The following is a 17,803-nucleotide window of genomic DNA, read 5'->3' as shown; positions in this document are numbered from 1 at the left end:
TGAAAAAACAGTGTTTATAATGTTATTGATTAGATGAAATTGACTGGTAGAGACTGCCTATTGGCGTCAAGTTCGCCTTTTGTACGCTTTGTTTCTAAATAAACAAATTCTTAACTATATTATTATACTCACGTGCATCTAGACACTGATATGATATACTTTAATCGGCTTGTAGACTGTATAACTTAATTAGTAAATAAGGAAAACGAAGAGTAAACAAATATTAATAGCTTTATATCTTATTGTTAAGGGTGTCGTTAACCCAAATCGGGCAGATAACAATTAAATATAACTTAACTGGTCTACGTGAATAAACGAACGTACGACAGATTTAACAGATTTAGACAAATCTATCGAATACTAGCGACCCGCCCCGGCTTCGCACAGGTTACACAAAACCTTTAATCACACACTTCCTCAAGAATCACTCTATTGATAGGTGAAAACTGCATGAAAATCCGTTTAGTAGTTTTTGAGTTTTCGCGAACTTACATACCGACTTGGACTTTGTTTTTAAGGTTTCTTTACTAATACAAAATATAAACAACTAAAAAGAAAATTTAATTAATTGACAGTAGGTAGTGAAGACTGTTTTGATAGGATTATAGTCGGTTTTTATTAAAAAAAAAACAAATAAGTGTGGCATCCAACAAACAAAAACACAAGCACATGTAGTTTTACAAACATATCTCTGCGTTCCTCTATTATTTATAAAACCTGTATCATAAAGTATTAAGAGCTAGTTTTGATTAACTTATTAATTAACCAAGAGCATTAACTTAAAGTTACCGGTTGAAAACAAACCTTGTCCCCCCACTAACTCCCAGACGAATAAAACCAAACCGCCGTTCCAATTCCAGCCAGTACCCGTATAACTCTACGCGCGTGCGTGCGATTTAAAAATTTAATCTGTCAAACTTTTACTTGTAAAAACTATATGTGTGAATAGATACGTGGCGTGTTTTTTTAAAGATGGCGATCTCTTTAGTGAGATTTGGACTAAGGTCCGCTGTTTTCAACTTGGAAAGGAGTGCCGCGATTATATCAAGCCCCAGTGCCCAAAATCAATTGAAGGTACATCCGTTTTCATTATTTTTTGTGGAGTCAATGACCATGTTCGTAATATTTAGCATAGTTGGCCGCCAACGCTTCGGCTGGCAGCGGATTCAAAGATAATTACTTACTAGAAAAGTGGCACATTAAACGAGGGTCGTGACTTTTGCGACGTGTTCTCATAGATCAGCTTTCTACATAAGAAACCAGATTTTAAATGCTTTTCTAAATCTAAACTGACTCCTACTCCTCAATTTGATGACTCTGAATTGATATTTACACTAACATTTCTTATTTGATAAGTTTACTTATGATACAACCGGCTTAAGTCCACAAGCGGCTTCACTTTTTTATTCTTTGCTACTAAACTGACATGGTCCTTCGAACCGGATTTTTATCGATAATTTTGTGGCGCGTCGAATGTGATAAGAATTTTGAAAGTCCATTTGCATAAAAAATTATAATAACAAAAACAAACGCATAAACACCTAAAGATATAATGTCAGGTTACACAGGTCTCCGCAGATCTGAATATAATGGTTTAAATCATTAATTAAACCACTTAGTTATCAAAAAGATGTTACAATCATTAGTGTATACTATAAATAACCAGATAACGTTATCTAGTAACAAAATTGACAATATTGTATACAAATTCATCATTATCTACAGTTGACATAACAGTCTCATGTTAGTCTCGTGATAGACAGCAATAGTTATTTGTTTTACAAGGGGGCAAAGTTGTTGTTTAACCGCTCGTGCTAATATTGACACCCGAGCAAGCGAAAGACTCCAAAATTGAACCACGAGCGTAGCGAGTGGTTCGAAAATGGAATCTTGAGCGTTGCGAGGGTTTCAAAGCACGAGGGTTAAACAAAATTTGCCCCCGAGTGAAACACAAATTTTTTCACCACACCAACCCAAAGCAAATATTAAATGTAAAATATTAAACAAAATCAAACCAAATCAAATCCAAATGAATGTTATTAAATATTTATGATCCAAAGTCATAATTTAAAAGTCAATTCTACCAGCAAACATAAAAAAACAACTCAAAATTTGCATTTGTTTACTTTGCCTCACATGTGGATAAAATGCAATTTTGCTATCAGTTTTTGAAGTGCAAAGTAAGCCTTTCTGAGCTGCTGTGGTGAAAATATCTTTTATCTTTATCTTTTTATCTAACTGGCTTACGAAGCCATTTGAGGGTAGAAATTGAAGCCATACTTAAAGATACAGAATACCAGACTATAGACGAATTCTGTGATTGTAGTAGTTCGGGAGACAAATGTGACTATTGTACTAATAAGCCAAAACATATAAACGATTTAAGCTAAAAAGTCGTAAAATTACCTAAATAAATAAGTGTAAATTGTGTTAGGTTATGGTTTTGCTAGCTCAGGTTTCGTTATATATATTAACACACGCATGCGAAATAGGAAACTGGTGTGATCTGCACGACCATTCACGCTAATCTAGTAATAAAGGTTATGGCTATTAGATGTATAATCACGTGTCAAATAAAATTTTAAAATAAAATATTATTTAAAAGTTGAAGTCTTTTGCAGTGCAACGCATATGAACAAGGTTTGATTATTACATGAATATTAACTTGATTAGTTAATCAAAGTCTGTCTTTATTTACCATTTACTTATGCATATTTCATGATGAATTAATGTCGGGGTATGGCTGATTAAACTCCGAAGACATCTAGCATTTAGGTAAACAAGAATACTGAATTCTGTCAAGTCATTGTCAAAATCTAATGTTGTTATGCAGACCTGACACTACAAATAACAATTACTTGAACGGCATAACTTTATTATATTTTTGTTATTAACCTTTCAAATGCGTGTGAAGGTGCTCAAAAATCGTGGTTTCAAACCTTGGTATTCAAAAATTCATAGAAAAATGCAGAAAGATAAATTTCGGTCAGGATCCTTAACATACACAGACATAAAATTAAAGCATTGGATTGATATTTAAAATACTGTAACAAAATGTAAATACAGATGAAAAATTACGCGGAGTATAAAAATTATAACAATAAGTACATGTATTAAATGACCACCGCAGACAATTAACTACAAATAAATGTTGAGGAACGAACTGATAACCTGACCTCTTATCAGTCCCCTATCATATCCACTCAAATGCTGTAATTATTTTAGCCTTTAATATTATAAAAAATAAGCGCTATTTTAGCTTGTTTAATAAAGCGGAGATGATACGATTTGGGCCACGAGAGAACAGTCCAATTGTATGGTAATTGTGAATGTTTACGTAAAATTGATAGCTGATTAACATTGGCAGTCTTGTACTTATTTGACTTTTAAAACACCTTTAAACCGCATTCCGGTAACAGGGTAATGTAAAATTCCAAAGTTTAAGAAAATTTGGGAACCCAACTAACCAATTCAAAAGGCATTTTTTTAATACCTACGTAAAAAATTGAAAATTAACTAGCCGAACGATTTTATTTATAAAGCTATCAGTTTCACTAAATTCCTTTATTTCAGTGGGTACAAATAGTTTTTTTTTCTTCCTCGCGTTATCCCGGCATTTCGCCACGGCTCATGAGAGCCTGGGGTCCGCTTGACAACTAATCCCATGATTTGACGTAGGCACTAGTTTTTACGAAAGCGACTGCCATCTGACCTTCCAACCCAGAGGGTAAACTAGGCCTTATTGGGATTAGTCCAAATAGTTACACATGATATATTATATTGGTTTATTTTTGCAGTACATATTTTAATTTATAACCAATTTTTCAATCAATATTTTGACCAGTAGCCTTATGACGATATTACTTATACGTTACCTTAGGTGTATTATTGTATGTATCGTGCATTGACTCCATAATGAGTCTAAGTAACGCCAAATTTTAACGCGGCAGTAGGTATAGCAGCCGTGAAGAATGTCCGCCATCTTACTTCGACGAGTGATTATTTGGTTAACAAAAAATGGCCTTGATTACCACATCAAGGCAATGGCCTATATAACAATAGGTAAAATACAACATAATAATGAGGGGACCATGTTGTTTACAAGATTGTCTGAAACTATTAGTTACCTATAATAATTTGACTTTCCTTCGTGTTCAAAGGTTAAGAAGATAAGCAGCTAGCATTGTCGCTAATTTGAACTTTATATTAAATTATTTAAAATCAAAATTGATTAGAGCTAAACCTAACTTTTAAGGCTCTTAATTATTCACAAGGCCTTGTAGGACGTGTTTATCACACGTTAGATTATTGTAAACTTACAAGTACAATACAATATGCAAGTGCAATACAAACAAGTACAATATGCATATTATAATAATTTAATGGATTGAAAGCTTGACATTTATCCAATCTTAAATAAAATTTCAGTAACCAAGTTTGCCAATGTTAGCTATGATAGTGTAAGATTACCTAATGTATCTAGTTAGAGCCAAAAAACCCCTTTTACCTCTATCGACAGAAGGCGCGGTACATCACTAAGCACAAAGCGAAAGCGGGGTTGCGAACTGCATCGCAGCCATAATTATGTGTTTTTAGTTTTAAGATATATTTTATAATAATATGTAGGTATGCTAGTTTTAAGTATTTATCTATGGCCCAATAGTTGCCTCAAAATAAATATTTTCATTTCAAAGCCAAGCCTTTCCGTTTATGGATTACAAAATGAATTCCCAACCGCGTAGGATGACTATAGGTATAGATTATCATCCACAAAAAAAAGATAAAAATTGTGTTGTGTATGCGTACCGGTTTCACCGGTTTGGTGGATTGACTTAATTTCTTTCTTCTCTATCTTTTACTAAATATTTTTACCAATAGCAAGTAGTTGACGTAGATAATGGTGAAACTTCTTTTTAAGGGCTTTTTGTGTTAAGAAAGTAGTCAGACTAATTGATTATCGATATAAATCGATATTACAATTGGAACATTTAAAGTTTTAAATTACCTATCATTAGACCTGTATAGAAACTTTATTCAGGTCTAAAAACGTATTTGAGGTTTTTAAACTATTTTCTTTAAATTACTTAAGTAGGTAGGAACCTAGTCTGAAATCAATATAGATTATTCAAAATCGAACCTCACATTATCACCTGCGCTGACGTAAAACATTAACCTTTGCATTATGCGGGTCGCAGTCTGAGTCCATAACCTTGCTCCACTACCTCGGGAATTCGGGATGCAGTTCAGGGTTCTGCGAAACTGGGCATACGTTTGAATAAATACATTCTCATTTTACCTATACATACATGGACGACACTTTTGTTACCTTTTAAACTTTTAACTGTTAAATAAGACATGCTTAAATATTTTAAGGAACTTTTAGACAGCGACACATATCTTATTCTTTGTCATTCATGATTCACGCCTATAGTTCGTTTTTTTTAGCATTAGAAATAAGGTGAACAATCTTGATGTGTCTTTTAATTGAAAAACACATTTTAAAAATAAGTTACCGCAAATATGTAACAAGTATGAATCTAATACGACCATTTATACTCTTCTGCTTTCATAATTAATAGTTTTTGATTTTTAAAAAGCATTTTTCAATTAAAAGACATGTCAAGATCGCTTACCTTCTTGCAAGTTCTTTCTAATGCTAAAAAAACGAACTATGAGCCAAATTGAACGATGATTCTGAAATGATTAAATATATTTTAGAGCTAATAGTCACCAATAACACGGTTCTATTTTGAAGTGAGGATGGTAAATACAAATACTTGCTAGGTATTCATGATGTAATGATGATATCATTAAAACCGATCGTTATTATCAAAAGCGTAAATGTGTAACACTTTCCAACCAAGGTTAAAAAGGGTAACGCATAATAATGCAATACAAGATAAAATAATATAAAACAAAACAATAGGTATTAATAACAATGCAGACATGACTTGGCAAGAAACAAAAGAAACATTTATGTACCTAAATACTAAATATAGAGATTGGAATTGGAATTAAGTTGACTGATTAACACTTTTAGGTATCTAAATAAGTAATAAACGGAGCGTTTCCCTAAGAATGATAATACCTATTTTTGCTATGAACTGTACATAGGTCCAAGATTCCAGACGAAGCATAGTTATTTCAGGTTTACTCAATAATTCATTACTTATACAAAACAAAAAAAAAGGTAAAATATAAGGTAATTGTCAGTTATCTAATCACAAAAATAATTGGACATTGACTGAATGAATATGCAACTTAATTATAGCACGAGTACCTACGTACCTAAGTTAATTTAAAATGTAAATAACAGAATAAGTATTAGTTTTACGACCGTGTACACTGAGTTCAGATAATGGTTCACATGTTGTTTATCTGGTGAAGCCAGGTCAAGGTCCCTAATAATAAGTTGTAAAAAACAGTAGGTATTAGCTAAAACCAAACTTGTTTCATTGGAAGTAGTAATGTTTTAGTACCTAGTAAGTACAAATTTCTTAGTTTTATTTATCCAAATATTACGCCATATTGCAATGGAATAAGTAATTATAGTAGATAATAATTAAATGAAATAGAATTCTGCAGGCATTATGGGGAATTTTGAGCCGGGTACGATGCAGGGTGGAGGCGCATAGGTATTAGACATTTAGTTTATTAATCGTTTTAAATAATAAGTAAGTATGTTCTTTATTAAAAGAAAGAAAACTGTACTTAAGTGTCTTTGTATAGTTAAGTTGTTTTTTAATTAATTTAGTGACCTACTTCAAGTTTAAGTAGGTAACTTCCTAAATAAATACGATTATCACAATAAGTATCACTAAATACGAGTATATATATCGTTATAATATTTATTTCATGTACTTATATTATTTGCGGAATGCAATGCAACTTTAAAAAAACGGTTCGAAGGACGTTCGGTTTTCGTCTAAGTCGAAAAGTTTATACGAAGAATTACGCACAAATGACAAAGTCATAGTAGACTTTTCTTGTCGTATGCCATGCCTCTTTGCCCTTTAAGTAACGCTTTCTCCATACCTACTATGTATGTACATAATATGCCCCAACTGGCATATTGCTATGTTGCTATCCTTGGTGTGAGGTCTATTTATAGATTGTATCGCTTAACGGCATTGCAAGGATATCGCGTCTATCTCCTCTTTGTTCGGTTTATCAACTTTATTGTCTCCGGGGTTACTTTTATGAATTTATGACTCATTAATAAAAAGGCTTATGCACTCTGTATCGTAAGTTGAGTGTTTGCAAGATTTGCAAGTGTAATTCGGTGGTGAATTGTACTTAATTTGTGTGCTTGTAGGTACTTATACCTACTTAATGTAGGTGTTATACCTACTATAAAAAATAAGCATTCAGAAGCGCGTAGAATCGGGTTATTTTAAACTGACCAGCGATTGATACTAGTCTCGACTGACATGTGGAAAGTGAGGACAAACCTTAAGATGAAGCTTCATGAATTTGACTTTTGGCCTTTACGGCTACTATACCGTCAGTTTAGCATTGATATAAACGCTATCGTGAACGTAATTTACTTTCTATGCATCTCACTCGTACTGACATATTATTATTGGGCGCAAGAGATATATAGAAAGTAAATTACTTTCACGATAGCGTTTATGTCAATGCCAAACTGATGGTAGCCGTACTTGTCCCTACTGTAGTTTTGTACCTACCTCAACATTTTCTGTAACTTAACTAAGCATTAGTCACTATGCAAATCTGTTTGTATTTATACACAATGCAACATGTTTACCATTCTGCGTGCGATAAAGTGAAGTGCATCGACCGAGCGACGTTGCCAACGCAAGCGCACAGCTAAACAAAATGGCGTATCTTTTCACAAAATGGCCGCCGCTTGTGGCCTTTTATACACGGAACAGCACTGTTAAAACCATAACGTTGTATGTTACTATGAAACTGGTAACCAGAAAAGACTTTTTAGAAGAAAGGGAGGGTATTAGAAGTCTGCAACGCATTTACTGTATTCTAAGCGATTTAACACCTTGATCACATTCAATAAGATTCAATTTAGCTGTAGAAATGAGAATGATTGGTTACTGTATGTCGCTGTCTCTTTTCAGCTTGTGGTTTTACATGAGAGAGAGGGCAGGATAGCCAAAAATGTTAAGCACATGCAAATAAGTGCAACTTGCAAGTTAGGTCATGTTTATTTTGGTCGTGCGGAATGTTGTGATGGTAGGCATAAAAGACTGAAAATAATGTCCAACTTAAAATTAAACAGCCACAAATAGTTTTGGTTTGATTGATTGGTGTGAATTTTGTAAGAAAACCCATGAAATATCAAAAGATCAAAATCAGGTTCAAAGCATTCAAAATGTTTTCTTTTTATATTATAAAAATTGCGTTCTAAACTATTTCTAACAACTAAGTATAGGTATGAAGTCTGGACTATAATCGCGAAAATCGAAGATCGCAAATTGCGGGCACTTTTCTCTGTCATTCTTATAACGCCTTCATTGGAGTAAAGGAGAAAGATCCCCGCAATTTGCGATTTTCCGTGTTCGCGGTAGCCCCTCTGTTCTTCGAAATAAATATATTTTATTATTATAGCGACTCATAGAGCGGTAAACAATTAATGTCTTTACTACCAATTGTATCAACTCACTGTAAATAAATATGTGACTGTAGTGAGTATGCTGAATCTTTTGTTTTTAGGGTACAGGTGTGCAAACTAACCTTGAAGCAGGCTTGATAACTGTATTTACTATATGCGCAGAATTTAAAAGATCCTCGTGCATATTCTCGCCTGTAGGTCAATTAAGTCAATACTAACTTTTGCCGTCTTATACATCCTCAGGGAAATTGTGGGATAAACAATATATGAATCATCAAAATAAATTTTACCAGAAACAGTTCTAGTAGGTAACAAACATCCAAAGTTTCCACTTGTAAGAACTGACAGAAATGTCATCGAAATTCATCAGAAATGTGTCCCCACGAGCGCTTATATTAAAGACCCGGGTTTGTTATTAGTATACATAACTTAGTTACGTAGGGGACAAAAAACGCATTATCTAATGATTTTCTTGTTGATCTATGAAATATTTAGCTGTAGACCTACATATCGGAGGCCCAATATTACACGGTTCTATGTTTCACTTTTATCGAACTGAAATTTGAACATTGTCATAGTGACATTTAGTAAAGTTTCAACTAAGTATCTTGAAAATGTAGAACATTGTAATATTCAGCCAGCGATATTGCGTTGTCAAAATATGTCATTAATTTATTTTAATTTCTATTCCAGCTAATCCACACAAAACCAATATGCAACGGCAGCGTTTGCTACCTTCAGGAGAAGCCGCGGGAAGAGCTAGTGGTAGAGAGCGCCATCAGGCGGTACAGCAAGCATCACGGCAGGCCAGAGGAGAACAGGAGGAAACGGGACAGCGATAGCGACAGTGCCAGTGATTCTGATACTGAATGCAAGGGACATGACCGGGTGAGTCTCAAGGCTAATATGGCAACGGCAGAGTATGCTAGCTCCAGGAGAAGCGGTAGGAGCTAGTCGTGGAGGCCATCAGGTGGTAAAGCAAGCATCACGGCAGACCAGAGGAGAACAGGAGGAAACGGGACAGCGATAGCGACAGCGCCAGTGATTCTGATACTGAATGCAAGGGACATGATCGGGTGAGTGTCAAAGCTAATATGGCAACGGCAGTGTTTGCTACCTCTAGGAGAAGCGGTAGGAGCTAGTGGAGGAAAGCGCCATCAGGCAGCGTAGTTTCCCTTCAAAAATATAACATGTACCTACTTGAATAAGCAGAATAGTTGTTTTACAGTCTAGACACTGTCAATAAGAATGACATTAATATTACTTATTGTCATTCCTTCATTGATAGTCAATAGATCGATATAGGCCTTGATTCAATTTAATTAGATTCAACTGAAGCCTCTTTTAACTAGTTTACGACGTCAGCAGATCTTCTTAGAACTAGATTAATCTTAAATTGTATCCAATATAGGTATTTACTAGCTATTATCTGACTACCTAAGTCATTTTGAGTTAAGTAGGTACTGTACTTTGCCTTAATTTTTCTTATCTGCATTTTTCAAAACTCATACATCCAATCTAAAGCCAAACAAACAACCATATTTTGTTCAGCTAAGGTTCAGAATCAAACAACCGTGAGTCAAGGAGCCAATCCAGGCCGATCGCACTGCACCCCTGTAACATCGATAATCGTTAGTAACCAGGTCACAGTCTCACAGTTGATTGGCTCTGGCAGATAAACGGTCGTCCGCTTCAGAGGTCATCGGAAGCAATGACTTGACGATGATCGACTTTATGAAAACCGGACAAGTGCGAGTCGGTCTCGCCTACTGAGGGTTCCGTACTTAGTATTTGTTGTTATAGCGCCAACAGAAATACATCACCTGTGAAAGTTTTAACTGTCTAGCTATTACGGTTCATTCGTGAGATACACCTGGTGACAGACAGACGGACAGTGGAGTCTTATTAATAAGGTCCCGTTTTAACTTTTTGGGTACGGAACCCTAAAAACTCTGGAATGGTGACTAGGTGAATAGTATTCGTTTTACACACTTTTATGTAACTAGTGATTTGTAAACATTACAGTCAACCGTCTTTCCAAATTCCTAACGGGTTGGAATAACTTGTTCATAATCACGCCAATGCTAATTTGAATAGCTCATAATGACATTATGTCGCCTAAGTCTAACGTAACTATCATTCGCTTGGCTCGTTATGCAAAACTGACCTACTTGACTCCAGTACTGATAAACTAATCAAGTCTATGTCGCTTTACAAGTGATTATACTTCTTATTATTGTAGATATTACGGCTTAGAATAGCGTGGACAATTCAAGTGGACTAGGTTACTTTGGTTCTGTATCGGATTTGTAGATAATCAACATACTAATATCTATGTTTATGAGTACTTAGTTATAATAGTTATAGTACGTTGACTCCTGTAATCAGTACCTATCCTATAACCTGTAAAGCTATCTATTACGTTAGCTTAGCTATTATTACCTATACATAATTGATAAACATGATTAAGACAAGACATCCGAGTGCTTATCAAGTCGTCACTGTCCCAATAGTTACACGTCATCTTTAAACTTATGTCATTAGCAATAAAAGTGATAGTAGGGTGTCAACTATTGGGCATTAGCATTTCGAGCACTGCAAATTTTATGTGGGAAAATCAATAACTAACCTAATGGCTAAAATTAAACTAATATCTTAATATATTTGAAATTTAGGCCAAAGTGCACACACCAAGACAACCAAAATATGCTAAAAATTCATCTCATTTTCAAATGTTGCGTTGGTTTTTTGTTGTTGTTTTAAAAAAATACGAATAGTAAAATCGAGCACCAATATTATATCGCCAATCGTTCTATTCGAACGCACAAAGTACTCCTGGTACACTATATATCTACTTACAACTTGAGAATGGCGTGCAATCAAGAAGCGAAACAAATTTGTTTTCGTTTCGCAAGAATGCTCTTGTTTATCTGTGTGTGTAGGTATCTGTTTAGCTTTTTACTAATAAGTAATTATGATTTCATAATAGAGAACGAAGGTGGCGATGGTCATAGGAACTCTTGTGATAAAATAGCGCAGCCCCTGTATGAACCAACCAAGAGTTTAGCTTGTTAGAATCGCCTCGATTATTGTTGAATGACAAGTACAATGGGGCAGTCCACAAAAAGTCTACTTTGTCAGGGATGTGAGGCGTGTGGCAGCTACCTTAATAACCTGCAGAAATCTACCGGGTGTGGCCTGTAACACGAGCAAATAATTAAAACATAGATTGTACTCCTCAAACGGTGACACTTTTGTTCAACAACTTTTAAAAATTATGAAGTGTTTAGACTCCCTATTTTTCATACAAAATAAATATTATCTTCAATGGACGCCATCGCCACGCCATATCATTGTGATTGACGTTGCTTGTCAAGCCTTAAACATAACAAAATTACATTGCATCTTAGAATAAAATTAAAAAAGTGTATTAAAAATCAAACTACAAGTTATTTTTAAAAGTCGCTGAACAAATGTTGATCAGTATGAGGAATACAGCCTACAGTTAAATTTTTTGCTCATATTACAGGCCACACCCTATATATTATATGCCGTTGAATTTAAAACTATGTTATCATGCCAAATATCGGCTTCATAGCTTTACCAGAAGTGTAAAAAAATAGCGTTACTTACCGAGACTTTTCTGAAATGCCCCAATCGGCAATAACGGCTTATATTATTTTTTTCTAACTCGAAACTTTTTTTCTTTACAGTCCGAATTCTGGCGTCGCAAGATGCGCACAGTGCACAACATCCTGGACGTAGACAAGGACGGGCTGATCTCGTTCAACGATTTCAAACTGTTCGCGAACCGGTTCCAGAGCCTCGGCCATCTTGACGAGCAGCAGGCCAAGGAGTTCTCAGAGATTATTAAGGTACTATTCTAAACTATTCATATTCCACATACATTATTGGTAGGTTCAAAGTCAATTTTACAATCTACTTAACAATTTTTTTTTTTTTATTATGCATGGGTTTACTCATGGCCACAGACTAGCCGAGGCGTAGACGTGGCCTACGATGGAGCGAGCTCGCCCAGAAGGTGCCTGTTCACTCTTGATTTGAAGGTTGCCGGGTTATAAGAGCACGGAAATATAGACGCCGGCAAGGAATTTCCATTCCTTGGCAGTGCGCATAAGGAAAGTAGAAGCAAAGCGCTTAGTGCGAATTGGCGGAATATCTACCAAGTAAGGATGGAAACCGGCCGTGCGTCTAAAAGTCCGATGGTAGAATGGGGACGGTGGAATGAGCTCGTGTAGCTCTTGAGCACACTCCCCGAAGTGCAACCTGTAGAATACCGACAGGCTGGCGACTTTCCGCCGATGGGCCAAAGTTTGAAGCTTAGCCGTTAGCTTCTTGTCGCCAATCATCCTCCTGGCTCTGCGCTCCACTGAGTCCAAAGCGGCGAGTTGGTATTTAGCTGAGCCATCCCACAGGTGGCTGCAATACTCCATACACGACCGGACTTGAGCTTTGTAAAGTGTTAGAAGCTGTCCAGGTGTGAAGTATCGCCTCACCTTATTTAGGACGCCCAGCTTTCTGGCCGCAGTTTGTGCTTTAGACTCAATGAAGCTGCCGAAGCCGAGGACTGAACTCAGCTCCATGCCGAGGAGTTCCAGGCTGTCGGTAATAGGTACAGATGCACCCCGGAAAGAAGGAGTCAGGTCGAATGGACTCCGTTTAGCGGAAAATAGACACGCCTGCGTTTTGGAGGCATTGAACGTGACCAGATTGTCATCACCCCACTGGGAAACGAGACTAAGGGTCAAGTTCATTCGCTCAACCATGGCCTCTCTCTGTGAACGTATATCCTCCCTGCTGTCCCTTGCACTAGCCAAATATCTCTCAACAACCGTACTGTCATCTGCATAACCTACAATGCTGGGTTGCAGCATGTCGTTAATGTGGAGCAGGAAAAGGGTTGCGGAGAGAACAGACCCCTGAGGAACACCGGCGTCAATGGCCATGAGGTCCGAAGAGCAGCCATCAATAACTACTCTGATCGACCGTTCACTCAAGAAATCAGATAGCCAGCTACAAAAATCAGCAGGGATGCCGTAAGCAGGAAGCTTGCTAAGGAGACTTGCGTGCCAAACCCTGTCAAAGGCCTTCGAGATGTCCAGTGAAACAGCAAGCGCTTCACCGTTCCTCTCGATGGCCTCGCCGCAGCAGTGCGTGACATACGCTAAAAGATCCCCAGTAGACCGACCTCGGCGAAAGCCATATTGACGGTCACTGAGCAGATCATTTGCTTCGAGGTATGCCAGCAGTTTGCCGTTAAGTACCCTTTCCATGACTTTACAGAGCATGGAGGTAATGGCGATTGGTCGGTAATTGCAGGGATCAGCACGACTACCCTTCTTGGGTACTGGCTGCACGTTTGCAAGCTTCCAGGATTTCGGCACCGTTCTTGTTTGGAGAGAGAGGCGGTACAGGCGTGTCAGTACAGGAGACAACTCAGGCGCACACTGCTTTAGTACACGTGCAGGTATACCGTCTGGTCCATTGGCCTTATTCACGTCAAGATTCAGCAGAGCTCGGCGTACCTCTTTTTGATGTATAGCAATTCTCTGCATAGAGGAACTGCAATGAGGTAGCGTAGGTGGAAGTTTTGAGCCTGCATCTAGACGTGAATTGCTCGCAAACAGAGAAGCAAACAAGTTAGCTTTCTCTGCTTTTACATGCACACTAAAATAAATGTCCTAACTTAAATTTAAATCTAAACACATTACTAATATCTAATATACCTTCATATTTACACTACCAGCCCCATTCCGACCCTGACCCAGCCCAAAAGTGTCAAAGATACTAGCGGCATTACCGCGCTGGATGGCAAGCAATATGTGTTGTTGTCTATTGTAAGGTCTCGTTATTAAAGAATAAATAAACTCTTCGCGAATCGGTTCCACCGGTTAAAGAAAGAGAGTTTTTCTAGTTAATGTGACTAAATATTATAGGCCCCGTGCATGAACTATAGGAGGCAGCATAGGAGCCGTCAGATTTTCGGCGCGAGGCGTAAATGTGTCGTTTATGCTTCCGATGTAGCCCACAAGATGGCAGAACCTTGCTTTGGCAATGTAAATGTGCACATTACGATTCAGCCCACAAGATGGCAGACCTTCCAACGCGCACGGTCCCTGTACAGCTTGGCAAAAAAGAGTAGAAATTAAAAAGTGGCAATACTGTAGTGTCGTCCCGTTTTCTTATATGAATTGGTTAGAAAGGGACGACACTAGAGTGTTGCCACTTTTTAATTTCTACTCTTTTTTGCCAAGCTGTACACGCTGTTCTTTATAAGTTGAACTTAAATTTAGTTCATAGTGATTTTTTTTAGTATAAGTGTTTGGACCAAGGTCTTAAAATGTTTTTTTTATTTTTTTTTAAATATTGAAGAGCGGCTTTGAAACTTTTTTCAGCTTACATGGGAGGAGCAGTGGGGCGCCATCGACCCCTACAACTTCGTGACGGTGGAACAGTACTTAGAAGACATGCACCACGTCCTCAACGATAAGACGCTGAAGAAGAAGGCGCATCGCTGGCTGCCGTACCTCTTCAAGGTAAATTTTGTTCTTATTGAGTAAATACTTGAGAAATATCCGATTTAAATTAGCTAAAGTAGAAGCAAGCATTTCTAAAGGGCTTGTTTTGCCGAGAAGAAGGAAATCAGAGGGCCTACCGCGAAGACCCAAATTAGCAAATTGCGGGGAATCGGGGATCTTGCTCTTTTATTCCAATGTAGGCGTAATTAGAGTGACAGAGAACTGAGAAAGATGCCCGCAATTTGCGAACTTCGATTTTCGCGATTATAGCCGGCCACTTGAGATTGAACATAATATATAGATCGTGGTCGCGTATCGCGGTGTCTAATACGTAGCTTTTTTGCACTTCTTCGATTTAGTTTTCTGATTCTTCTTCGATTTAGTGTCTTCAACTACAAGTGGCAAGTGACACCTTCAAATTTGTATCTTCTATTTTTATTACATAATGTAAATGGTTTTTTCGGTATTACAGGCGGTGGACAAGGACAAGTCCGGTTTCATCTCAGTGAAGGAGTTCAAGCTGTTCTTCCAGTGCTTGGGGTTGGACAACGAACATGCCGCCGTAGCTTTTGCCGTCATCGATGTCAACGGGGTAAGATAATTAAACTTTTAATAATCAAATAACTGCATTAACTCCTTAATATATCCTTTAGAGATGCGCAAAACGCTTCACTGAGTTGAAAAGATTTATTCACAAATTTTGCTCGTGGTGATATATACCAAAAATTTTGCTCACTTCGCTCAGTGGATCTTCCCTTAAAAGTCAATTTAGAAACTTTTTTAATTAAGATTTCAACGGATTTTGTGGCAAATATTGTTAATCGACGACACAAAATGTATTGATGTGTCAAGGTCTTAAGATCATGGATTGTAAATATCTGAAATCTACAATATTCATTCATTAATAAAAAAAAATGAAATTAATGTATTCGTTCATTCGTTTAACTGTAGTACCACAGAATAAATAATAGTACTAGGTATAGAAGACTCACTCTCTAACAAAACGCGTCTGTCACGATCAGCACAGATATGGCCGCTAGGTGGTGACAGCGCCACGCGCGGCTTATGGCAAACCCCAAAATTGAGCCTGTAGCATAGCGACGAAATCGCGGAATGAACCACGCATGGTAGTACTTAGTAATCTAGGCGGCGGCACGTATCTCTAAAACAATTAATTGGGATATAACTAACTAACTAACTAACTATTTTGGCTCAGCGATCCAAAGAGAATCTTGGCCTCCGAAACGAGAGCGTGCCACCTGTCCCGATCCTGCGCAACTTCCTGCCAGTTACTGACGCGAAGCTGAAGCAGATCCGCCGCCACACTGTCTTCCCAGCGATACCTGGGCCGACCCACTGGACGGCTACCAGTCGGTCGGTCGGTAATTGGGATATGGAGCCCACAAATTACCAGTTCGCCGGACGATAATAATATCAGTTCCGAACAACTGACAGGCTGATATCGCCCGGCGGACTGGTAATCTGCCCCTTTAATTTAAATCCCTCGTACAGTTTTAAATATTGACAGCCTAGCAAACTTTCTATGAGCCTACACTTATGACTTTTTCTTCTTTGTCAACAGGACGGAAAACTCTCCCTAAAAGAGTTCGTGAAACTTGGCAAGGACTTTTTCTTCACCGAGGACGAGAAACGAGTCTCCAAGATGTTCTGGGGCCCTCTAGTCCAAGTTTAAGGCCAAACCGACCTTAACTTAACGCTCTAAGAGTCATTTTAGCTTGTAAGTTAGGCGTCCATCTGAATATCTTAACGTACTGTTTGCAAAGAACCCTGTCGTATTGACAAATAGTAAGAGATTTCTTACAATTTTATTTGTATGGTTACTTTCACATAGTTCCATTGCAGAGGGTTAAAATTGTTTGTGTAAAATTTAAACTTTTATACAATAATTATGATGTTTAGTGGATTGGTTATACAATATAATAATATTATAAAATGTTTGCAAGGTTTTAAAAATCTTGAATTTTAATAAGACTAAAAATGAATTCATGAATGATGTTTATATATAGAAAATCAGATGAAATATAGGAATATTTTTAACGATTTGCTTAGATTTTGTATTGTATCATTCAATACTTGATTTTAAGCATTGTAAGGTGTCAATATATGTTAAAATCAGTCACAGTATACAATTGAAAAAAAAATCGTATGACATATGTATGTTTGACAGTTAAAATTCAATTGATTTTCTATAAAATATAAGTCAAAAGCATTTAAAGCAATAGATTTAATCAATATCTACATTAAAATAAAGGTCTGTAATGACGCTAAATTGAATGCAGAGCAGTCACTATCAGTAATATTGACATTACATAATTATAAATAATGAAATTATAATAGCGTGTACTTGATGAAAATAAACGAAATCCTGAACCGAAGGAATGACAATAGTTATTGATGACATTATTATTGATAGTGTACTGGTCTGTTATTTTGCAACTATTATACTAAGTTTATTTGTAGACATTCCTATTTAAGGCTTTTCTTATGAATTATGTAAGTCTTATGATTGAATCGCTCAATATTTGAGCGAAGAAAAAAAATATTATAAAATAAATATAAAATAAACAAAAAAAGGAATCTCAAATAAAGTTCTGATAATAATTATTGGTTGAATTTTATTTAAACATTGTTAAATCACTTTAGGCGCTTGGTT

At 36.7% G+C, this 17,803-nt stretch overlaps 1 protein-coding gene and 1 long non-coding RNA gene across 2 annotated transcripts in view; both read left to right on the top strand.

The window, feature by feature from the left end:
- LOC134674407 (uncharacterized) overlaps nucleotides 1-17,803 on the top strand; it is a 461,157-nt gene that overhangs the window by 137,082 nt on the left and 306,272 nt on the right. The gene's annotated exons all lie outside the window — the stretch shown is intronic.
- Nucleotides 849-17,173, top strand: LOC134674367 (sarcoplasmic calcium-binding protein). Its single transcript, XM_063532428.1, has 6 exons — nucleotides 849-1,074; nucleotides 9,284-9,478; nucleotides 12,304-12,465; nucleotides 15,007-15,147; nucleotides 15,602-15,721; nucleotides 16,712-17,173. Exons 1-6 carry the CDS (start codon nucleotides 973-975, stop codon nucleotides 16,820-16,822), a joined length of 831 nt encoding a protein of 276 aa, XP_063388498.1. The 5' UTR covers nucleotides 849-972; the 3' UTR covers nucleotides 16,823-17,173.

This window comes from Cydia fagiglandana, chromosome 20 (assembly GCF_963556715.1).
Source record: "Cydia fagiglandana chromosome 20, ilCydFagi1.1, whole genome shotgun sequence".
NCBI lineage: Eukaryota > Metazoa > Arthropoda > Insecta > Lepidoptera > Tortricidae > Cydia > Cydia fagiglandana.
The sequence above is the reverse complement of the archived record's forward strand: the minus strand, read 5'-3'. Positions and strand labels throughout refer to the sequence as shown.